The sequence below is a fragment of the Phalacrocorax aristotelis genome, chromosome 1 (genome assembly GCF_949628215.1).
Source record: "Phalacrocorax aristotelis chromosome 1, bGulAri2.1, whole genome shotgun sequence".
NCBI classification, from domain to species: Eukaryota; Metazoa; Chordata; class Aves; order Suliformes; family Phalacrocoracidae; genus Phalacrocorax; species Phalacrocorax aristotelis.
Genome location: NC_134276.1, coordinates 168,138,349 through 168,163,914, shown reverse-complemented (window position 1 = coordinate 168,163,914; position 25,566 = coordinate 168,138,349). Strand labels below are relative to the sequence as shown.

The 25,566-nt window shown below is 41.4% G+C and overlaps 1 protein-coding gene across 2 annotated transcripts; it reads right to left on the bottom strand.

The window, feature by feature from the left end:
- Positions 1-2,993: 2,993 nt before the first annotated feature.
- On the bottom strand, positions 2,994-18,739 carry NDUFA12 (NADH:ubiquinone oxidoreductase subunit A12). Of its 2 annotated transcripts, none has more exons than XM_075080633.1 (4): positions 18,582-18,739; positions 14,155-14,237; positions 13,076-13,163; positions 2,994-3,263 (listed from the first exon to the last, which is right to left on the bottom strand). In XM_075080633.1, exons 1-4 carry the CDS (start codon positions 18,668-18,670, stop codon positions 3,083-3,085), a joined length of 441 nt encoding a protein of 146 aa, XP_074936734.1. In that variant the 5' UTR covers positions 18,671-18,739; the 3' UTR covers positions 2,994-3,082. The 2 variants fall into 2 exon arrangements, with proteins under 2 accessions (XP_074936734.1, XP_074936735.1); XM_075080634.1 differs by lacking the exon at positions 18,582-18,739 and adding an exon at positions 15,878-18,031 and having other exon boundaries at positions 14,155-14,322.
- Positions 18,740-25,566: the final 6,827 nt, after the last annotated feature.

Below are 25,566 nucleotides of genomic sequence, written 5' to 3'. Positions count from 1 at the left end.
AATATTCCCGTCAGTGCTTCAGTTGCACTTGGTTGAAGACACCATCTGCTGTGACACTCGGCCAGCTTGGCATTTAAAATGTCATTTAGACTAGAAAGCAACTGAGCCTGGATACTGAGGCAGATGTCATCAGCAAAGGTGAACTTCCATACGTGAATAAAGTTGCTGATAAAAAGACTGAATTGCAGAAGCATTTACAGAGAGCCCTGTGGAAGACCACTGATTTTTCTGCATATGCTTTATTTCCTGTACATGCCTTATGCAATCTACCTTGGAGAAGCAGTGTTACAAGAGATGCCAATCAAATTCTGCATTCAAAACTCAGAAGTTGTGCTTCCTGCTGATTAAAGCAGGATGAGTGGGTTTCTTACATCTCAGAAATGGGATTGGTATTTTCCAAACCAAGCTACTGAATCCTAGGCTTGCTTCAGCCCAGCGGGGCAGGAGGATGAGCCCATTTTCCTGCCTTTCTGTGGCGTACTGCTGCACACAAAGCCATTCAAAACTGTTTCTTCCCTCAGTGTTTCTGTTCCAGCTTAACAAAAGGACATGCCAGCTCTGAGGCCTCTTTCTTCAGCACAGGAGGTGTAGGAAGTTAGTGCATCCCTGTCTGTCTCCTGAATACAGAGGCTCATTCCCAACTGTACCTCCTGACGTGTTTAGGCTGCTATCCAAAAAAATCCACAGGACAAGGAAGGAAGGGGAATGAAATAGGTAGAAAATGCATTAAAAAGAAATAGAGGCTAACACTAATAGAGTTAATTGCTCTAGCCAGGTTTGTGCCCATAGGGCATGTATAGGTAAGTGTTAGTAATGAAGCTCTTCAGCAGCGCTGGGGCAAACTTGGTTCTTAAGGTCAAATAAGCTATCAAGATGAAAATGTTGTAAGAGCGCTTTCCACATACACTGCTCAGTATGGCTCAAATTGCTTTTCAGCTGCGCTCAGTGCTTTTGTTGACTTAAAGTAAATTAAACATTATCCTTTTTTAATTAGATAGGTTAGGAGATCTCAGTAAGTGCTACTTCCTACTCATTTAAAGACTAGAACTAGTTTAAAGCAATTAAAGCTAAAAACCCCCACCTTTAAATACTGAATTAATATGGAATTTGATTTAATAAGGAAGCAACTGGGGGTTAAGTGACCCAGTCAGGTGGGGATGAGATGGAAAAGAAGCTGGCATAGAGCCAGCAGTGCAGCCGCTGGGGTGGCTGTTATGGAGCAAAGTAGGCTTTCTCTTCTTGACAGGCAATTGCAAGCATATAATATATTCAAACCCCTTCTTAGTTGTCATTAACAATGATTTTTACAAGTATCGGGTGTAATTGTCAAGGTGCCGGCAGCAGGGGCTGTGGGATGGCCTCTGTGAGGAGAGGCCGGGGCCGCCCCGTGCCAGACACAGCCGGTTCCAGCCAGCTCCAATTGACCTGCCCCAAAGCACAGCTGAGCCCCTCGGACAAGGTGGCAGCACCTCTGGGAAAGCGTATGGAAGAAAGGGGGAAAACATTGCACAGGCAGAGGAGGGGAAAAGGAGCGTGCAGCAGCCACGTGAGTGCCAAGGTGAGAGCAGGAGAGAGGGTGAGGAGATGCTGCAGGTGCCAGAGCAGAGACTCCTGGCAGCCCCAGGAGGAGCCCACACCAGAGCAGGCAGGTACTTCCCGACAAGAACCGCAGCCCATGGAGAGCCCATGCTGGAGCAGGTTTATCCCAAAGGACTGCAGTCCATGGAGAGGAACCATGCTGCAGTGGGGGGGAAACACGAGGAAGGAGCAGCAGAGAAGGGCTGTTACGGACTGACCCCAACCCCCATTCTTCAGCACTGCTGTTGGGGGGGGGTGTGTGGTGTAGAGAAGTCAGGAATGAAGGTGTGAAGTTGAGCCTGGGAAGAAGGTTGGGAGGGAAGGGAATGGTTTACATTTTTTGCCTTTGTTTCTCACTAGGCAAATTATTTTAATTGGCAATAAATTTAAGTCAAGCCTCTTTTGCCCATGATGGTAACTCGCATGCAGTCTGCCCACCTTTATCTCAATCCATTAGCTTTCTGTTTTCTCCCCCATCCAGTTGAGGTGGTGGAGTGAGCAAGGGGTTGGGTGGGCATCCCACCACCACCAGTTATCTACAGACTAGGTCATCAGATACAGGAAGCCGGGGGGAGGGGGGGGAGGGGGGGGCAGGTAGCTCTACTAAAAAATATTAGCAGGCTGCAATAAGAATCAACCAAGTGCAAGATACAGAAAAAGCCACAGCCCCAAACAACTCTCTTTCAAATGCGAACTTGCAGACTTCACATTTTTGAGAATAGGTTCTGGTACATTTTACTTCTCTACCTCCCAAAAAGTGTGCATTTTCAAACTTCCAAAGACCTTTAAAGTCTTATCACAACAGGGCAAACAGCCCATCCCAAACCCTTGTGAGAACATCTTCTAACGAATCTCAGTAACACGGAAGCAACAAAAAAGATTTCTGTGACCAGGGGCCCTCTTCTAACAGCGGAGTTCCCCTAGGGGGTGAGATCTCATTTGATTACTACAGCCTTACAAGTTTTATATTATGTATCATACCATATTGTAATACAGCAATGCATGCATACTCACGCGCAAAGAATTTATGAATAAAAACTATAATCCTTGATTGGCCTATTATTCTAACTTGTCTTATAAATATTTAAAGAGATGGCTTCCTAAAATAGTACATGAACAGTACATTATTTGCCACACAGACGATAATAGGATAATGTTAAAGATGAGAATCTTGTATTTCAAATTTATATTTGTATTCTGTTGAACGGTGCAAATGTGAGAAGTGACTATCACAGGAATGGTTATCGTGCTAAGAAGAGTTTGAGAGCTGCTTACGTGAAGAGAAGAGCCACTGACAGTAAGACAAAAAGCCCAGTATCTTGATGAGATTAGGATGTGTCACGTGTTCTGTCCTCTACCTCCTCCCAATGTTTTCTTACTTCTTTTCCTCCCAATTCAATAAACTAAGCTACAGCTGTTATAGGAGGCTTTTATTTTCAACAAAACCACTGAAAATACAGTTTACACTGAAAGCCAAAGCTGAGGCAAGTCACGTTTTCTCTTGTTATTTGCTAGCTGTTGTGGGTGGGACCCACTCTTGTATCTTCTTGCGAGTAGTAGAGTAAGGTACGTACTGTCCAGGAGTGCCACTCAGATTGAATTTATGGTTCTCCCAGATAAATTTACGAGCAACTGGTGGATGAGTAGTTGGAGGGTCATCCGTCATTGAGTGAAGCCAGCGATGCCTTAGGAGGAAAAAGACACATCATTGTTACTAAGGAACATTACATGATCTGTAACAAGCCTTCCTCCTGACTCCCAAGGGCTCTCCTCTGAAGAGACACTAAGGATTTATCTTGGGGAGGGGGGAAAAGTAATTTTAATCCAGTACGACTTTGAATGAGACTACAGGATACCGATTTAAAGTAATTACACAACATAACTGATAAATAACAGTTCTGCTTCCAAGCAACCGACAGCACACCTGAGTGCATTTCCTGATCCTTTGTATGCTTAGTGTTCAGGCAGAGAGTATTTGTTACGTGTTTGTTCGGCCTTAACCAGCCAGCCAGGTCAAGGCAGGCACTAAAAATGACAAAACCACAAGGTTTTGTTTTGTTGTCTAGGGTTTTTTTCTTGGTTTTGGGTTTTTGTTTTGTTTTGTTTTTAATTACCAGAAGACTATGCTGCACAATTATTTCAATACCATCTCCAAAGCATTCATGAGGCTACCACTTGGGATATGAATTAATGATGGAGGTTCAACTAAAACAATCATGTAAATGTTTACTGACTACACAATGAAATGATTAATACCAATCAGTAATGGGGTAATTACCAAGTGATTATAGTGATTATCCTTTACCTATGAATTAAATGTCAATCTTCCCCTGTGCAAACAACATTAATGACGAGCAAAGTATTTTTCATAACAATTTACTGAAACACTACAGCAGGGATCAACTGAATTGATTCCATCCCATTTCTATTTCAGTGCCCAAAGCAACTTTCAAACCTCAATAGCATTTTAATTATCTGCCAGTCTACATGTACTTCATACTGTATGCACAGTTATGACAGAAGTGAGGTCATGACTTTTTTTGCAAGCTGATGTATTTTTCACTGAGGGAGAATTAACGAGGCTTCTGCTAATCAGCTTTTGCCAAAGACTTGACCTAAAAATAAGAAGTCTTCTATTCCAGTTGTTATTAGAAAGCCTAAAAATTGCATCTTCAGCCTTCAGCAAGAAATCCGGCACACTTCATTGATACAACAAAACCAAACCACAACAGAAGGAGTGAGGAATAGACTGACAAGTGTATTCTAAATCTGAAGAGCTCTACAGAAGGTTATCTTTTCAGTCAAATAGCTTCTAGACATTTATTTCAGAAAAAGAAAAACAACTTTAGTACAAAATCTCACTTAAAAAAAAAAAGACAGCCACATGTTCATTTTCTATGAATAAAAAGCAAACAAAAACCCCAAATGAAAGCCACACGTTGTAGGACTAAGGACTGCCAGGAAACTGGCTTGAATACAAAACCTGATGGAACCATAACAGCCTTTAAAAGTGAGAAGAAAAACCTTGTTTAGAGGTAAAGAATGGCCTCCTGTGGGAAAAATCATTCGCTTAGGAGTTCGAAAGTCATACACATGTTCAGATGAAATGACCCAACGCAACATGAATAGGGAGGGGATCCCTCTCTTCCTCCCCCCGCTCTCCTTTGTAGATCTGCTATCATTTGAAGTATACATGTTGCACTGCTTCTATTAAAAATGAAGATTTTGGGTAATGGTTTCTCCCTGGAAGAGATGCTGTAAAACAGCTACCTTGACAGAGGTGAGATCATATGCTCGTACCCAACACGCTGTCTCTCCATTGCTAATGCAAAGAAACACACAGTTTGTGGCACAGGAGGAAGGGGAAAAGAACAGGCCAGGTATCCATACATATTCTGCCAATACTGACTTAAGTGCTGCATTTCAAAATGCTTTGTAGTATCTCTCCAGTGGAACCTCAGCTTTTCAAAACCGCTTACTGTAACATATAGAGGCAACTTAAACTCACACACCTTCACCTGGTGACACTTCTGGCAACAGTGGCTAGGGATCCTGCAAACAAACCCCTATTTATGCACCTGTCACCATGCCTCACCATCCTCACGCTCTTGAGTCATGCACACCAGGAGGACAAAATAAAAGTTGTCTTCTCAGACAGAAATGCAGTTACAAAGGCCCTGAAAGACAGGCTGGAGCAGGTGGAGGACAAGAACTGTATTAAAGCTCAGTTAAAATCAACTGGATTTCAAGCTTGCATGATGTCTGGATCCTCTTTTCATTACAAGTGTACTTACATTGTACACTCACTCCTTGAAACGTCAGAAAAATTATCACAATATTGACTTGAGTTTATTTACTCATTTAACTCAGGAGACAAAACAGAATAATTCTATTCTGTCACTTAAACTATTGTTTTGCAGCTTTTCTAAGACTAAATCCATTAAGTCTTTTAAAATACAGTATTTTTGCATAATTAAAGCATTACTACATTGGCTTTCAGAATTTTCTGAAATTAAAAAATATCAATATGAAATTGGGCTCAAATTTAAATACATCAGCAAAAACAATCCTAAAACTCAATTTTTCCACTGGAAAGTAAAAAAGAATTGCTAACCTACAAGGCGATTCAGTACACTCTCAGGTAATGAAACACCTGAAGAGATTTCAAAAATTTGTTTAGAACTCCTCCCACTATTAAGCACACTTATATTTAAGAGTTTCAGGCCTTAAACCTGGTTACAACAGATTCCCCTTGGAAGCCCAATATGCGACTTATAAACACATTTTGATTTGGAAAGAGTCTGTTCTCTCAAACAAAAGCTCCCACTCCCCCCTTATGCAAAACATGTGAAAACTGAAAACTTTATTTTGGGAAGACCTTCCCCTTGACAACCTCCCTCAAAGAGCCCTTTGAAGCCCTGATGTCTCATAGACTCTATTCCCAGATGCTCAAGAAAAGCTTTTCCTGCACTAGATTGAACATCATGAATGGAGAGATTTGACATCTTGCAGATGGCCAGATTTCTGCACAAACTTTGCCTATAAATCCAGGCATGGCAAAACAGGATTCAAAAGCAATTAATGCCTTAAAACCTACAAAGAAGCAGACAACTTACACAGCGCAAGGAAAATAAGGAGGATAACGGACACTTTGAAGAGGCTGAAGCAGCTTCCTGAATCACAAAGCAGACTCAATACCATGCAGACTGAGGCCAGCAAAGCCCCCTGGACTTTAACTTGGGTAAACAGATGAAAGACACCTCAAAGTATCTTCAGCTGCTTTCAAGACTACTCAGAATTTTATCCCAAGTCAGAAAAATATTTAAAAGCAAGGAGATCTCAAACTGAAGCTACAAGGGACCGGAGCCAATTATATGATGTACAAGCTGTCAAACAAGAACCGATGCTACACAAACTCTGTAGCTACTACCATATGTGCGTCTGCAAGGTTCAGGCACCATCTACGTAAGTTCAGGACGCTTGCCAACTTGCTAGCATCCCATTTCTTCAACAAGTTAACCGTGTTGCAATAAGACAAAAGAGAAGTGAAAATGTATGTTGTGGTCAAAGGGCAAAAAGTATTTCAGTGCTTTCCCAAGCACTTTAAGGGAACGAGAAACCAGGGATTTAACTTTGACTAGCATAAAAAGAACCTTTTTTTATTTTTAAGATAGTCTTCACCTATTGCTCCAGGTCTATTTATGGGAAGAGAAGGAAAAAGGGACAAGAAACATTTTTTTATGCGTGTACACATGGGAGATAACTTTGGTTTCTCATGCAGGCTACTAAGATACCATTGTATAGTAATGACACAGCACCCCAATTATCTGAAAACACCACACCAGCATTTCATCTAGTTATAAAACTCACAAATTTATTGTGAAGCTACTGAAGATGGAAATTTTACTCCTCCATTTGTTTTCAGTTCAATCTTTTCAGGTTTTTTCCCCTCACAGGCAGACTTGAAAAGCAGCAGTTTTACAGGAGAATAGCACATTTCTTTAAATTTCTCAGTATGTTGGCACTTTAAGTCAGAAATGCTACATTTCTCCCTCCTTCAGCTGTCAATCAACTAACAAAGAGGATGTAGACTATTAAACTGAAGTTAAATTTGAAATATTTCATTGTATGAAGTTAACAGTCCTGAAGCTCCTTCCAATCATGTCAGATTTGCACCGTAAGGAAATAAGCATCATAGTATGGCTCAAACATTGCACATACATCGGGCAATGTTGGCAAAATGAAATGTCCCTGCAACAGGAGAAAACTATTCTGAAATTTCAGTTCTTCTTTCTCCACACAACATAGCATATTGAAAGAACAATTTATTTTTAACTAGCCTGCATACATAAACCAGTTGTCAATTTGTTTTTGCAAAGTATTTTGCGAAAACACAATCCAAATTACATTAAACCAAATAAATGGTAAATGAACAGTGTGCAGACAGCCTCAAAAGGCTTTGAATGTGATGCAAGAGAAGCACACTGCTAGCATCCAGCGGGATATCAGGCCTTGACTTGCAGGGGCTTTATATACTCTCGAAAGGAAGCCTTACTCCACAGCATACCCCTGTTGAAAGTAGAAAACTGCGTTCCAAGTTGCCCCACCTCAGTGGGCTCAAGCTGAACCTCCCAGAATCCTCCAAATGCGAACCTGTGCTCTTCCAAATTCCAACTACAGGAATATCCTGATCACTGGATAGCACATAGGAGCCCATGACAAGAATAAGCGGACACACAGGGAACTTTTGCATGAGATGTGAACATATCCTGAAAATCAAGACTGATGAAGGCAATTTTTGGGAAAAAAAATGCTACACTCTCCTCTGATCCCAAACAGATTAAGGACAGTAAGACACTTGGTCCTCTCCCCTCACCTTATTTCAGTGAAAATAACGAACAAACCCTTAGATGTGAAGACCAAAGAATCAAGAAATACAAGTCTGGAAGGGATTTAGACATTCTGCATAGGCTTCAGACCCAAGGAAGTATCAGCTACATCCACGTGATTCCCAGCAGACAACTGCTTAAGTTGTTAGGGAATTGCTGTAATACTGGCTTGCTCATCTTCCCAAACCAAGTTATACCAGTGAAGATGAGTAGAATTTTTTAGTGGTAAGGATAGTAATGTCCAATCTGTATCACTACTTCTGTAATTTAAACCTACTGCTTCCTATTCTACCCCTGTATCTGTGAAAGATGGAATATGACATTTTCTTCCTCAAGAGATTAAATACTTCAAGATTACAGCCATGGTAATTTCATCTCCTTTTTAAGCAACTGCAAATCTTTCCAACTGTCTTCAGAGTTCTGATTGTTCCTGCTGCTCTTCCTTAGACTTCTTCCCCTGGTCAGGCACTATACCCTATAAAAGTCTTCCTGGTAATAAACAGAAAGGAAGAGTCACTTTGCATGAGTGCAGGCAGTAATTCTTTCTACTTCTCAGGAAGGCACTCTCTCAGCAGTATGATAATGCGGACTTACTCAACCATCCCCATAAATCCCAGTTCATCCTGCAGCACTGCTTGCTGCTCTCCTCCTGCACACCATGAAGTAAGAGGCTGCTGGTGCCAGAAAAGCAGGGTCCCGCCCTCCATCTGTACAGCCAGCCATACGATTTCATTCCTTTTCCTCTTGTGATCGCAAAGTGTGACAATGCAACCTGCCATGCTGCTAAACTTATGAGTGTAGATAATCTGCAGCTCATAATAACATTCATGAAAAAAGCAGCACTGTGCTCTTTGATTCATCTCTCTATATTTCACACCCCTAATACTTCACTTCTCTGTGCAGTCTTTGATTAAGGGGAGGGGGGGAAACCCCTAACACTGCTTTAAGCACACTTCCTTACTAACAAACCTGCCCAGAACATTTCACCTAGGCTTCAGCTTGCCTGTGATCCAAGCCTGCTTCTACTAGGGCAGGTGGAAGGGTGGATGGAGAGAACTATAGCCCCTATAGGCCTTGCCCTAAGAAGAGAGCAAACCGCATTATTATCATCAAGAATTACGCATTCAAGACAGCCAGTTTTTTCTAGGAAAACTCTTTGCCTGTGAAAATACTTTTGGCACCCTAACTAGTACGTACAAGCTGCTCAGGGAGTCACATGTTCCTCTTAATCTTAACGCTAACATTTTCTTCCCTAAAGCCTTTCAAAAGCTTTTCTACAGAGCCAGAAACATAAAATATTAAACCTGAAAGTCATTTATCCTTATAATCTTCCTGCTTGGTTTTTTATTATTTTTGAGCAAACAGAAAGAAGTTTTGCATGTAATGAGTGCCTCTGTACATAAGTTGTGGCTACGCCTGAGTGTGAGCACATGCATGAAGCAGCATATGCCAGTTGTATAAAACAGTATCACCTGGTGCTCCTGGAGATGATTCACCAGCTGTCTTATTTCTGGGTTGGGAGATAAACAAATGGGAAACAAAAGGTGATACTGGGCCTTCTAATGTAACAGTAAAAAGGAAATGAGCTCCACACAGCCCAAGGATTCGAGCAATTCTGTAATGGAGATGTCTATGAAAGCACTAAATAGAGTGCATAAAGGCACTGGTATAAACAGACTTAACTTTTATTGTTTATATGGTCACAGAACACACCCCATCAGCGTGTTCAGAAATAGAAGTACTAAGTTCCTGAATACAACATGCTCTGAGCAGTAGGAGGTGAAACACATATTTTGGCTTTTCTAACTGCCTAACATTATGTAGGAAAAAAAAAGTGCCCAATATCTTGTATAGCATTACAAGAAGATTAATACTAATCATTCCCAATGCAAGTATTGAGGGAATTAAAAAAAAACAAACCCAAACACCTAATTAACTTGGCTCTAACAAAGCAGATACCAACATCCTGATTTTGAAGATAAGAAACCCCAAAGTAACAAAGAGGTTAAATTGCAGGCTATAATAGATCATGTATTATGAAATTATATCATGATCTTAATATATCATCAGATATAATCAGATATTATGATCTATACCATGATCATAATATATCACGATATATGACATGTCATATATATAATAAATCAGAATAAATCACAAGCCTACATATTCTGGTATGGCAACATTTTAAAAAACCAGTAGTCTCAATTCCCTGTATAGTAGACATATGTCAAAACAACTCTTGATTTCCTTCAGACTGTGATTTCAGTACATCCGTTGTCAAAAGACATTACATCAATTATTTCAGAATACTGAAAATATTCAGTAGTTCCTAAAAATGGTACTTCAATATGTTATTACATGAGATGCTTTTTCTTGCTGCTTTTTACTTTTCTCCAATATCTGACAGAAGGTAAAGGGTAGTTAAATGAATTCTTATTTTATTTTTTCCAGATGGTTGTTTTCAGAACTTTTCAATATACCAAAATGCCTTTTTTCCTATTCATCACGCATGATGAGGTCCGCCTGATTGTATTTCAACAATCATTCATATTCCACCATCCTGAAGGCACACCACTGTCCACAAAATTATACTTTAAGATGGACAGTGTATTCAACAACCAAAAACATGGAGAAAAACAACCTGTAGTATGACTTCACTGAAAAAAAAAAAAGGAAGAACATGTTTTTCCTGCACATCTGCTACCGTTCCCTATAATTCCCAAGAAAATAATGTAATCAGTAGGATAATCAGCAGCATAATCCTACATACAGTAGGATTTTTATAAGAATACTACAAAACTGTTGCAAACTAGATAGCATTACTGTTTAAAAGAGGAAAATCCGAAATCTCTAGGCTAGCCCTGGTCTCAAATCTCAATTTTGTTGAAAATGTCGTCTTTGAGGCATGACAGCTGCAAAAGATTTTCTGACAGTAACACCAGCATAAACAATGTAGTAAAACCTGCTTCCACCTGCAGAGGGTACAAGAACATACCCACAAAATGCTCTACTGAGCTGAATTAACTAAAACCCAGAGTCAAAAATGAGTGTTTAGAAGTACTCAGATCACAACCTAGCTGTTACAATGGTACTTTATATACTTTCTATCTGTTGAAGGGAGGGCTAGTGCTTTAAGAAATAAACATTTTTTACAACTGACAGGGCAGATACTATTATACTATGGACCAAATTAATCTCTTTGTTAACAGAAGTAATTTCACACAATCTAATTTATTTCCAACAAATTTCTGGGTCCAAAAACCCCGCTTGTTTCCTACATACTTGCACAACGCCAGTGTTGCATTGACACCAACTTGTAAAATATATAAACAGTCTCAATTCCGTCTATGCCATGTTAAAAATTTAAGTATACCATCAGATGAAAAAAAGAAACCAACAGTCTTAAAAGATAGCATTTATTCCCTGTCAAAACACTTCTATTTTTAAAGATGTATCTAAACAGCCTAGACTTACAGGTCAGTGATTTAGGTATGTCACAAAGCTAGGATTCCTAAATAAGAATAAACATCTAAGGTTGCCATGGGACATACAAATTTATCAGCAATAAAAAACCCAAAAAAACTGAACAGTACTGCACAATTAAGTTTCCTGACAAAAATACCTTAGAACACAGGACTGTTTACCCTTTCGTGCCCCACTGCACTGACCACTCTTGAAAATAATGAAATGCTTACGATGTCTTCTAGGGCAATTTTCTCCACATTGATAGGAAAACACATTTTTCTACCTGCCTAATTTATGCGATCTAAACAAGCTACTTCATCCTAGAGACATCCCTTTGATACTCAGGAAGAAACCCTTTATTGAGGTTTGTAAGGACACAATAAACAACACAAGGATGAGCAAAGGGAAAAAAAAACCAACAACAAAACCCATGCCTCAAAATAAGGAAAATCTTGAAAACTGGCACAGTCTAATAGCGAAGGAATAAAAACTAGAACCAAACAGCAGCTGTTATGTGGATAACAAAGAACAACCCCGTACTGGCATGAACATGCTAGTTTTGGAGATTCTAATGTCACTTCTAAAAACAATGCCATTAAGCTCTTACGGGAGAAGACAGAAAAAAGCACTAACTGCAATAAACATCATTTTAAGGCTGGGAGAATTTGAAATAAAACTGACTGCCTAGGCAGTCTACCCATGCATTTCTCAAATGTCCTAATGAGAGCCGCAATTTCGGAGTTTAGATAATCAGTCTCAGCCTTGGCACAGAACATCTATCACAGGAATAATAAAAACCAGTGTTCACCAACGCTCAATCTACCCAAGCACTTCTTACTTCATATCACCTTTCATTGCTTTGTGGCTATTCATATTCCTCAAGAAGCGGGTAAATATTGGTTTTGCTAGTATACACTGGTACTTTACTTGGTGCGTGTTTTTCCTGAGTTATTTAGGAAGAGAAAAATACTTTTAACAGCTGTGTGGCCAGGGACCTTCTGGAACTCAAGGTTGTACAGAATTACTACTGAAATGCACAAATAGAAAAGAAAACCTTAAGGAAAGTTATAGTCAAGTAGCAGTCAGCATATAGAACATCCTGGCCCTTAGCTGTTCATCATCTTGCAGAGTATCAATGTATATCAGTTGAAACAACTATGCTGTTAATGGCTGTGGATTAAGGAATGTTGTTCCATCATTGCCTTATGTTCTTTAGGTTCTTGTTTAGAATGGATAATAAAAATATTTTTTCTACCTCTGGCTGCTCAGTGCTTTGCCATGGTAGGCTTTGCCAAACCATTACGATGGAATCACAACTAATAAGTAAAATTGGAAGACTGGCTCGACCTGCTCAGTTTGGCTGGCAAAATGCTTTTCTCATTCCAAGAAGCAGTGAGTGTGACTATCAGGACAGTGAGCAATATAACATTATGAATGCAGTTCAAAATTAAAAGTAACCAGTCTGAAATCTTCTTGTCATAATCAAGACAGTTGTATCCAAGAAAACTTTATTACCATAAAACTGGGGTGTTGGGTTCTGGGTTTTTTGTTTTGTTTTGTAATCTTCTGCTTTGTAATACAAATTGTACAGGCAATTACACAATTGGTGTCTGTCTGCATTATTAAGCTAAATGGTTTACCATTCCGGGGGCACCATACTTCCATCAACTTCCCAAAACGTATTTTTGCCATTCATTTCATTAGTATAGATGACCCATCTGTGTCGACCTTAAATAAACAAACAGAAATATTGTATTAGCTCAAAAAAATAAACTATTTTCATATAAAGGAGAGTATTCATGAAAACACAGGGAAAAGTATTTTGACTAAAAGTATCTACCATTATGAGCACTTATTTCAAAGTCAGTATAGCTTGTATTTTTCTAAGTCTTCTGTATTTCCACTGTTACTGTATTTTTATACGGCTGAATCTAATGCTCTCATTAGGAAGCAAGCATTAGCTTTTGTACAAGTAAGAGGAAATAGGAACTCACAAAATTTTCAGGCAAAGAAACATGTTTGGGGATTTTTTTTTCCCCATTAGGAGGAGTCTTTTCCAAAAGGACATTGCCATTAGTAACTTAAGATTAAACTAAGTCTCAGCCATATAAAACTACCAAGCTATGTTTACCAGCAACTGCTTTCCCCAGGGACCCTACAAGTTAACCTACAGTAGGCAGGGCCTGACCTAACTAATGTGTCAATTGCTTACACATCACCTTGGTTTAGGTGCTACCTTTCAAGTACTCTACAAATGTTATTTAAAATACCATTACTTAAGGTAATCAGAAGCTTAAGCTAACCTGTGTTTCTTTGCCCTGAGGTGATCATGTAAGTAAGTACAGCTGTGAGGCAGTTTAAAGGGCAGGTCTGTCTTCCCCCACCTGTTAAGCTATCAGCTTTTACATTAAGGACCAAATTCAGCTTTCAATCACATTATCATATAGGCATGGAGATGCTCACACATGGAGAGCATCTGACCAGCTTGTATTTCTCTGATATTTATTATTTCCGATTGACTATGTTCACAGATGACTTGAAGGAAGCAGTAGAAAGCCAGAACATGTCAAAGCATTTCTATGAGCCCCCGCTCTAGGGCTCACACAAGTCAAGCGCGAGGAAGTTGGGCAGGCAACAAGTTATTTTTCACTGGCAGAAATAACACAAGCTATACAAAGCTGTGCAGTCAGTCAGGAGGTGTTCACATTAGCACACATACCAAAGAAGTTTCTTTTGTCTTCATAGTATTTGTTTCCATATTTGTCAGTTCCTACCAGCGTGCCAGTCTTCAAATCATTGACCCTGTGAATTCCCAAAACAACAATTTCAAATGACATAATCTTCGAAAGAAGTTGTGATAGAGGTTTCTTAGGGCGTTGGTAAACATCTGTAATGAAAACTGTATATAAACATGTATATATAAAGCTATTCAAAAACTATTTGAGCCTAAGGATTACAAAACATAATCACAAATTCCTGCAACTAATGTCAGCGTGCCTTTACTGTGTGTCCCACTGACAGGATTATAAAAGTCCATTGATGAATGCCAGCACGTACTAGTGAATAAGTAATGAAATTCATGAAAAGGGAAATTTTAATCACAGGTTAACCTCTGTGTGTGTGTGCGCGTGCATGCAATTTGATTTAAACTGTTTACCTGCCCATCTGTGTCTATGCGTGCAATTTGATTTAGAGCTGTTTGTCAGAGTGTCTGTGTATGTGCACGACTTGATTTAAACCCCATCTGTGCGTACAACCCTGCTGTAAGTTTCGGGTGACCCCTGTCATTCTCAAATCTTTAACTAAGTGCTATCCAAAACCATGTAAAAAAATCTTATCCAGTGACACAGGGACGCATGTTAATTCACTTAGTTGAAGATGTTACAATCCTTGTCAACTATTTGTTACTACCATGTCAGCTTGAATTGCCGTGGAAAGTGGTCAACACTGAAGCAGCTTAAGAGATCTCACATGTCTGTGTGGGCACTAACCTCCAGAAGAGGAACAGTAATATTTTAAGTCATTGTAGCTGCCCGCTAAGGAAACACATGCTAAACCCTCAATTACAATTTCTAGCTTTTGTATAACTGTGAAAGATGCAAGCATTTACCCTGCCACTCCAGGAGATTTACACTGACCCAGATAAGGTATATACCAGTTTCAACTATTTATACAGAACTTATTCTAACATTACTGTACATATCAATAATTAAACTGAACTTATGACACACATTCTATTGATAAAACCTTAAAATTACTGAAGTGCTCTTTTCCCCCTAGATCTACATCTTTGCTTTTCTTTTTACCAACATTTACCCCAGGCAGTATTACATAAGGAAAAGTTTACTCTCAAAGGGTTTAGATGTTTGTAGTATCATACACACTCTCAACTTGGTCCCAGGTGACAGAAGGGATGCGCACATGCATGCTTCCTTAGTTGGGAGTTTAACCATGTAACCCACAAAGGTTTTTTTTGTCTTTTCTCCAGGGTGTATGAAAGCGATAATCACCAAGTACTCATTTTAAACCTCTGTGGTCCCACACAGAAAGATTCTCTGACACAGCTCTCCTCTGTCAAAGAAACACTCAGAGATCTCTGGCTCATCTATCCAAGCCCAAGCTCCCAGCCTCAGAAAAAGAAGAGCCATTTCACTGCTGTTCTGCCTTCCTTCTTCCCCTCCCTTTCTTGTAAGAGTTCTTATGCCCCTGTCCCGAATTCATGCCCCAAATACTGATATCAAACACTAAGCGGTATTTATGGCTTCCACAGGACATTTTCCAGCCAGTTTCACAGAGTCTTGAGTAAAGATAATGTTTCTAGGCACCTAGGCTCTTAATAATTTGAATTCTAATGTAAAAAACCTGTTCCAGCCACCTTAGCAGGAAACATATAGAGAAAAGCAGGGGAAATAAGAATAAAACCCATGCAGAGAGTCTCCCACCTTGGGTAAATCAATTTTCCAAGTTATCATTAATTACTTCTTAAAGCCATCATCAACTGTTGCAAAAAAGGTACGCCTTGATTACTCTTCCTGTAAGCACCAAGCTGTGTTTCAAGCCTTGAGCTGGGACAGAAGAGTCAATGGCTTGGAAATTAAGGGGAGGCAGCATCTATGTTTGTGGCTGGTACGGTACGGTTATCAGGATCAGGTGTGTTTCTCCACCTAGCACACCTCTCTTCTAACTTCAGTCTTCTGAAAGAAAAAGAAGAGAGCACTGCCTCCAGTCTCACCTGCTCCCTTTTTCTGTGTGATAGGAAGGCATCAACACAGCCTGTGATATTTGGCTCACAACAGCTCCCTGACAAGATATTCACTGAGATGTGCTTAGGAAAAGGCACTCTGGTAAAACCTAATACTCCACTCTTCTACACTTTTATTCCCCCAGCTCCATTTCTTCTTGACAACTGCCAGTGTCAGCCACAGCCTGAGAAGGGAAGCAAAGTAGAGAAAACAACTGGGGGGGGGGGGGGGGGGGGTAGCAGAAAATAATAATAGTAAAATACTAGCCAGGGAAATAATACATTGTCTTAACTTACACTGCTTAACAGCTGGAAATTTCCATCGAAAAAGCTGTGCAAGAGGAAGGTCTATCTGAGCTGCTTTCTACAGTGGAGACAGAAAAGCCAGAAGCTGCCTGTCGTCATGACTAGTAGGAATACAAAGCTGAGACTTCCCAAAAGTCAGGCTGACTTCAGAAAAACATACAATATTGTGTGGCAAAACAAATGACAAAATAATTTAAAATCTATAATAACCATAAAGGGAGCAATACATTGACAGGAAGAAGATGACATGCTCAGCTGAGAGAAGACATACAGATCTGATTGAAGGTTATTAGTGAAGTTCCGCAAAGAATGTTGATGTTAGTAACCTTGTTTAACACTTTGCAGGGTTCCTGACCAAACACAAAACAGAAACCCCACCCACAAAAAGCACAGGGCTCTGACAGATTATGGTATTACCATACCAAGGAAGATCACATTGTTGTACAGGCAGTTTTGTACTGTCTTCAGGGTTGGAGCGATACCACCAGAATGAAATTCAATGGTATGAAGGTCACAGGACAAGGTGATGCACCTGGAGACTAATAAGAACTGAAGCACTGGGTGTGCAATCACAAGGGAAACATCTGTATGTCACAAGGCAATAATAAGCTGCCAATTAAGTGACATGTGGGCAAAAAAAGACAAGCTGATCCTAGGATGTACCAGGTGAACTGAGCTGTCTTCAGTGAACAAACCAAGTAGTAAAGCCACTAAATGAAAATACTGGTGAGGCCTGATCAGCAACTGTGTAAAATGTTATATTTAACTGTTCAAAACAGAACAATTTAAACTACAACAGAATGAGGGTTATGATGATGTCTGGGAAAAAAGGTCTTCAGGAAGGCTCAGAAAGCTTGGCTTGTTTATTCTAGCATTCTAGTCCTTGATACATAGCAGGGAACTTTACCCTTGTGAATCCTTCCTATCCCACACTCCTGACTTCACACTATTGATTAAAAAAAGGTTTTTTGGCTAAGTGGGCAGACCTACAACATTTACTGTACCCTGAAGAAGGGTTCTATTACTTTTCCAAGCCCAGCTACAGAGATGACACAGGTTACTGACAAAGCTGAATTAGGATCATGTGTCATTCAGAATTCCACCTCACATTTCACCAAGGATCTGAATGAAAAAAAAGAGCACCTTGGTAAATCTGAAACTCCTCCTATTTGGGAGGAGCTTCAAGCAGGCTGTATCACAATTCAAAATACCCTTCAAAAGGCAGAGATGAGACGTGAGAGGTGGAAAAAAAAAAAAATCAGAGAAGGCTTAATGTGGACGGGTACAAGGTCCTGTGCTTGGGGAACAAAGTATAGAGGCACAAGTAGAAACAAAGGCTACGCCACCAGGGCTAGAGGGCATCCAAAGCCGAGCACAGGTCAACGGTGACAACCCGTTGCCAAAGAGACAGCTGTAGAGTTTGAAGTGTTGAAGAGTTACAGCCGGTAAGGCTGATGAATAAATTCTCTGCTTTACACTGCAGGATTTCAGCAGAAGCGCGGCTTTCCGGTTTGCGCACCGGACAGCCCTGCTGCCGCCGGCCTGAGGTGATCCAGGGCGAACCGCCGGCGGGCCACGGGAGCCGGCTGGAGCAGAGCGGAGTATCGCCACGGCGGAGGCGGCTGTGGCAACGGGACGAAGGCTGGACACCGGCGAAACCCGCCTGGGCAATGCTGACAGCTCGGCATGGAGGAGCCCACTCAGACGCCTCAAGAAGCGAAAAACGACCGCCGGAGGGAACGCTCTGACCACACTATCCGCTGCCGACTGGGATTCAGGGTGACGGGCCGCACCGCCCCAGCACCGCCCCCGGGAGAGCGCACGGAGGACTGCGCGGAGCGGCCTCCTCCTGAGGCCCGGCCCTGCACAGCGCCCGGCGTCAGGCAGAGCCCGCCGGCCGCCCCGCGGCTGCAGTAAGCGACTGCCGCCCCGCGTCGTCCCCCCAGCCCCACTAACCCCGCACCGTGCGGTGCGGTGCCGGTCAGGGAACCCCCGACTCGCCCGCCCGGCCGCCCCTCGCCAAGGTGACCCCGCAGGGCAGTGAGGCGGGAGCGGGGAGACCCCGCCGCCTAACCCGGGAGCGCCAGGCGCCCCGTTACCTCAGCAGCTGCCACAGGGCGCCGCGGACGCCGCCGTGGCCGCCAAGGTGCTTCAGCGCCCGCTTCACCAGCTGCACGTACTCCGCCATCTTGGGGCGGTGCCGCCGCCGTCCGGCCCGGGGCCGCCTCGCTTCCCGCCCCTGGCTGCGGCCCGGCCCCCCCACAGGGACAGCGCCGCCTCGTCCGCCCAGCGCCCGAGGGAGGGAGGCGAGGCCGATCCGGAATGCAACTGTCCGCCATTTGCTGGGTGGTTGCCCACGCTGCCGGCGGGGCCGGAGGCTGCTGAGGGTGGCTGCCCGGACTGCGGAGGCCGGGCCGGTTGGAGGCGGTCTCAGGGCCCGCCCAGGCCCGCCGTGGCTCTCCTGGCTTGCCCCTGAGAACGGGCACGGAGGGAAGATGGTTGCCCTCCGGGCAGCACGGTGCTGCCTTGCCCTCGCAAGCAGCTCTTCAGCCGTCCCTTCCTGCCCTGTTAGCTGCTGCGATAAGGGACGTGGCTCCATCGTCCTTGTTAACTCTCCTGCAAACAGTTGCAGGCTGCAATTAGACGCCCCAGGCCACCTTTTCACCAGACTGTAGGTGCAGAAGTCCTTCAAACCCCATCTTCACAAATGCACGTGTACCAGGCTGTTGGCTGTTGCAACAACCTGCTGGAGCAGGATCTCAACATCCTGCTAGAACAGGACCCTGGTAAACCAGGTGCCAGCTGACAGGGTGATAATTTCTCTGGACTGGCAGACCATGCTTCTCCCAGCGCAGCTAGTGTGCGGTTTGCTTTGTTTGTGATAACAGAGCAACTATCCAGAAACATACCCAGCAGTGAAATCCTTCTGCTGAAGGGTATTTTCTGACACAGAGATTTGGGCTTCCAATATGCATAGTGTAGATCCATAAAAAGAGCATTTGCCTACTGCTCACGCATGAAGATCAGCAGGTGGCAAAAAACTTCAGAATAGGGAAAAAACAAACCCTTTTTAATGTCAACCGTCTATCCCTTATTTCACACAGGTCACAAGATCTGTGATGAGAAAAGAGTTACAAAGACTGGCAGTGAGGTGACCAGGATTGCCTAAATCAAAAATCAGGGGATAGGGCAGGTGATATCTCACCCCATGCAGACTGTGGATGATGGTCAGAGAAGAACTTAACAGTCTTGCCTCTCCCTGGCTTTTCCCAGCTCTGGCAGGCCATTAAGGAACGTGTACCTCTTTATCTTGTCTGCCTCTCCATCCCCCCATCTCAATCTTGTCCCACTGCCTTCTGGTTCTGCACCCGCAGGAAGAAATATTTTTGATTGCCCTGTTGTGGACGTTGGGAGTACTTTACTGCTGTTGCCTCAAGGCTGGTCTGGCAAGGTGCAGAAACTACTTCGCTGACCTTCACAAGGCTAGAGCTACAAAGGCCAGCCAAAAATAGATCCACAGTACCTTGTCAGAGCAGACAGGACTTGGAAAAGCACCTGGTAAACACATCGTCAGTGCTGCAAGAGGCACTGGCCGATCAGCGGAGCCTGGCTGTCAGTCAGCACGGAGAGGCCAAGCTGCTAGGTGCTGACACCGTTGGAACTGGGGATTTGGGAAGGGACAAAGCAGGAGTCGAAGAATTAAGTAGGTGGTGTTAAACCTGAAAGGAAAATGAGACTGGAAAAAAGGTCTGTCAGCCAAGTTCACAGAGTAGAAATATAGTACCCATATCAATGTGAAGTCTAGTAGTCTGAGTTTCCTATTAAAAATTCTTTAATTTGAACACCAGTGATTTTGTGTTCAAACATGAAACGCAAGCCCTGCTGATTCAGTGCTCTGGCCTCTAACCACAGCATCTGTTTTGTGGTAAGTCTCAGGCTTCAGTACACTTGTGACAGGTTATTTGCATTTTCACAATCAAAACTCGTAGAAAATGTATTAAATATATTACAATATGCTCAGATAATTGTACATTACCAGGCAAAAAAACAGGGAGGAACATTTACAGTCAGAATTAATTCATTTTGTTGTCTGTAACTTCATACACAGAAACCATTATTTTGATATAAACTACTGATGATGGAGTGTAAAATATGAAAGAAATGCAGTTTAAATTAGGTCAGCCAGCTTTTGAAGCATTGGATAGGTTCAACTCTTGAACCAATTTAAAAGCCTATTCTTGATTCATGTAACTGGGATCATTGTCATTGACTGAGAGTATAATTCCATGAGCATCTTCTCTGCTGGCAGTGAAAGAATGTAGTGTGTTCTCTTCTTTTTTTTCCCCAAGGGTTAAATGATCTGGATCACTTCACTGATCCATGTGGCACCATGGTTCTTAGACTGAGACCGCTGTGGAAGTTAGGGCATTGTGACACAAAGCTGGAAGATGGGATCAACTTTTTAATGAGACTTTGATCCTACCGAAGATTTTGTGGAATTATATTCTTAGTAGCAGGAACATTTTACAGCATCTTTAAATTACATTTTGATTTTTCTGTGTACTATTTTTCTCCATTAATTGGGTCAAGTGAGATCTCCACTGAGAATTTCATTAGCTCATAACTGCTCGAGTCCTATCACATCTACTTAAGCTGCTTTAGTTAATGTGTTTTGTCACTGAGCATGAAAACAGAATCCTACTACTGTGTTCTAAATTCTCCCTGAACTCAGTGCAAATGTCACGGTTGAGTACAGTGTAGTGCAAATGCAAGTATACTGTCTTCCTGAGAATTTTTTGGGGCATCTTTGGGAGACAGCATCGAAATGCTGTCTCATCATGCAAGTAACTTAAAACACTCATGCACCCATAAGAAATTTTTAATTCCCAGCTTTTAAAATTTAAGACTCTGATAGATGTTGCTTTTGTTCCCCAAAAGTTAGTACACTGAACCTCACTGCCTCAAAAACTCTTGCTGAACATGTTTAATGCCGCCTTGTCTTCCTCCTGTAGTCCAAGTAAATGGTACAGAATTACTGACAGAACTCTTTTTCAGGCCTAAAAAAACCCCTCTCAAGTCTGAACACATGAGTTAGTTGCTTCTTTTCTAATACAGATTCAGAGTGTAACGCACAAGAACATATTTTTCAAATATAAACAAATTCATTACCTGAATGACTCAAAGGATGAGATGCAACTTCCCTTGACTGGTAGCACACAACAGTCCCACTGAATCCTACATATTCTAGTTTTTCTTTAAAGAGCTTTATTCGGTGGTACATTTGATCTTGAAAAACCTATATATTCTCAGAAAGTGCAAAAATCAACCAATCTACAGAGTAATTTAGTATTTACATTTTACCTTAGAAGAACTATTTTTATTATGTTTTTCTATTCTATTGCTATTCCCTCTATTCTTAGTATGAAAAGTTATATACATCTATTCTGCAGTGGTTCACAACTGTGCAACATGCATTTGTAACATTAATAGGAATTGCTTTTCTTAATTAAACTAAGTAACAAATTCACCAGAAGAGAGATGAACAAATAGAACTAAACTCTAGATTTTGAAAATGTTATCGCTTCCTGCTCCATCCTTCTAAAATTGCAGAGCTCCAGAAGCAAAGTCCAATCCACAACACAAGTCTCCACAATTCAGTGTCGCGTAATAGTCAAGTCCAGTCTCTGACCATAGTTTCTCTCCTTCTGGTCTAAACAACGCAATGCTTTCACTATGGATTTTTCAGCCAGACCTATAAATCATATTATTTCCCAAAAGCACAATGAAAAAGTTTTTGTCACTTGGGATCAGTTGCTTTAAAAGGTAAATTCATAGCCTGGAACTGAAGTGCGATGTTACTAAAAACATATGTATTTTATAATATTCAAAACCCCTAAGTATGTATATACCTCTGCGACAACAGTAAAGCACTAAAAACCCCCAGAATAATAAATTTACTGGCACTTTTAGAAAACTCCTGCCACTTTGTGGGAGCTGTTCAGGTTGTCTCCAGCAGTAACTCTACCTTCATCTTCCATTTCCCAGTGACAAAATTCCACTGGTTACAGGGTGAAAGAAAAACTCATTTTACAGTTGTTCCTCAGTGAGCCTTCATCAGCCGAAGTATGTGGCTATTCAGTTTGCTCCCTGGTAGAACTCTAAGATGAAGAATTGAAGTTATTGTAAAGGAGCTTAGACACCTCATGAACAGCTTCTTGGAAGGGATTAAGCTGCAGGTCTGCAGAGCACTGGAAATCTGCAGGACCAAAGCCACAGGGTCGGCTGCTCGTAAGTCTCTTGCCAACCAACTTTCTTGTTTAGGAAGTTGGCATCACCAGGAGGTTCAGAGCATGGTCCTCTGGATGTCCAGTGGACATTTCTGCTCAGTGAAATGCACTGTATTAATTCAGAAGAACCCCTGGTGGAGCGGCTCCATCTAGTTTATCTGCTCTCACAGGCAACTCCACCACAGAAGTTTAGTTAAAAGCATCCCCCGAACATCACTTCTGTGCTATCCCCCCTTTCCCTTCCCACTCCACAAAACCCACGAATAGTCTTCTCTCCTTGTTAACACCCCACCCACCTTCCCCTAATCCAAACACAGTTAATTTGAAAATACATTTGAGCAAGCATTACTACAAGATCCAGTTACTAAAAAATAATCAGGAAATGCTTTAGTTCAGCCAGTATCAACAGCTACAAAAAACCTGAAGCATCCAGATGTTGGTACTTGAAGACAGTGGTGCTCTAGTGGTCCAAATGACTTGTTTTTATCTCCAACGCAGTGACTCAGAGGACACACTCAGTTCCTACACTCAAGCCAAAGTGCACAGCTCTTGACTTCTTCTATAAAGATGCATGTACGAGAAAATTGTATTCTGTATTAGGTGTTGTATAGCAGAGCAAGGGTAGGGCGTAACGCTAGAGAGCTCAGAGGGAGACTGAGGTGCCTAAGCAGGGCTGTTCACAGGCATGTATTAATGCAAGGCTTGGTACATGTATGAAGAAAAACAGAGGAGCTCATGAGAGATGGATTCCTATGATGAAGTACAAATGTTCTTTGGGGTTATTTGACAAAGGTATGAAGAGGAAAGGCAAGACTGGGTGCTAGGGATGTTTGTTGAGTAGAGGGAAAAAGGGAGATGCCACAGGGAAACAGAGTTGGAGAGTTCCCAGACAAGTTTTTGCTATTCACCGGAAGAGCACTTTTTTCTAGGGAGCTCTTCCTCTTTCCTTCAGTGGTGACCAAAATGCCATGGAAAGTTACTGGTATAATAGAATAATTGATAAGCAGTCTGACTGGGGAACAGGGCTCTGTAGAAGTTAGAGCGGGTCTAGAGAAGGGCCACAAAAATGGTCAGAGGGCTGGAATGCCTCTCCTATGAAGAAAGGCTGAGAGAGTTGGGGTTGTTCAGAGCCTGGAGAAGAGTAAGCTCTAGGGAGACCTTACTGCTTAAAGGGGGCTTATAAGAAAGATGGAGGAAGACTTCTTACCAGGGCCTGTAGTGACAGGATGAGGGGCAGTGGTTTTAAACTGCAAGAGGGTAGATTTAGGTTGGATGTAAGGAAGAAATTCTACAAGATGAGGGTGATGAGGCACTGGAACAGGTTGCTCAGAGAAGTTGTGGATGCTCCATCCCTGGAAGTGTTCAAGGTCAGGTTGGACAGGGCATTGAGCAACCTGACCTAGTGGGAGATGTCCCTGCCCATGGCAGGGTGTTGGAGTAGATGACCTTTGAAGGTCCCTTCCAACCCAACCCATTCTGTGATTCTATGATTCTAAGTACTGAGAAAGGTAAATTTTTAAAATGGAGGAAAGAGAGCCTGGAGTAAGTTTTGACGGGGAAGAGACTCTAAATGCTTATTTCCAACTCTCATAATTAGTAAACTCATTGCATCATCCAAACTTTTATCTTTTACCGGTGCACCTTACAAACATTTTCTCTACAGTGTGTCAGTGGGTAATTAATTTACTTCATAATAAAAACATTTCAGAATTTAAACAAGGAAAGAATGGTAGCTCATTTCTCATTTGGGATGCTCTTCTGGGTTATCTGCACGTTCATGCAACCACGACATTCATTCATAATAGAAGACAAAGACTAAAAAAAATTACACTTTTTCAACTATCATTGAGAAATCAATTCTGGAATAGACCAAAACTTGCGGACATGAATAAATTAATTATTTATCCAGTAATATTTAAAACTGAGATAATTAAACCTGAACATCTGAGGTGTCTATTTCTTTCAAAAAACCCAAAAAACTGCGTTCAACCATTCTCTAACTTCCAAGCAAAAACTGATCCGTAATGAATCATATAATAATTTCCAAATATACATGACTGCATTATATGACATGAAGATCTGTGATCAGGGTTCATGACAATACATATTTCTATGTAGTGTTTTAAAAAGCAAAAAATTGGTGAATTAAATTTTACGATAAATTATTACATTTTCAAATTCATAAGCCAGAAAGTAGTAAGCATGGAAACAAAGGGTTAACAGCAATAAAGATTAGCAAACAGCAAGATATTGCAGCTATCACAGAACCCAAAGACTGAATATAATTGACAGTACTATGTTGTGTAATATAAGTGTGAAAGATCCACAAACTCTGTAATCATACATGCTGTTTTAGGTCTATAAGTCAATCCATATAAGACACTAACAAAGTAATAGGTTATCGCAATTGTTTTCTATAATAGAAAGTTACAATTTATTTTAAAAAATACAGCCAAAATAGAATTTACCAATTTAGCCAGGTTTCAAGACATTTACAGTGATTTTTTTTATACAACAGCAAGACAACTACAGTGACATTGTAATGGGTACACTGAAACTGAGGTACTAGCAAACCGCAAAGGCTGAGGAAAATGAACAGACCCGTTTCACTGACAGTGAAGATCACACAAAGAGAATAAATGTATGGACGGGTAAGTCTGTTACTGCAGAAGGTATTGCAGTGAATACACTTTGGAAAAAAGTTTTAAATATAACAGTTATTTGCACTAGGAACTTTACCAGTATGAAACACACAACCTAAACCCAGATGTATTCGTACAACATATACTTCTATGAA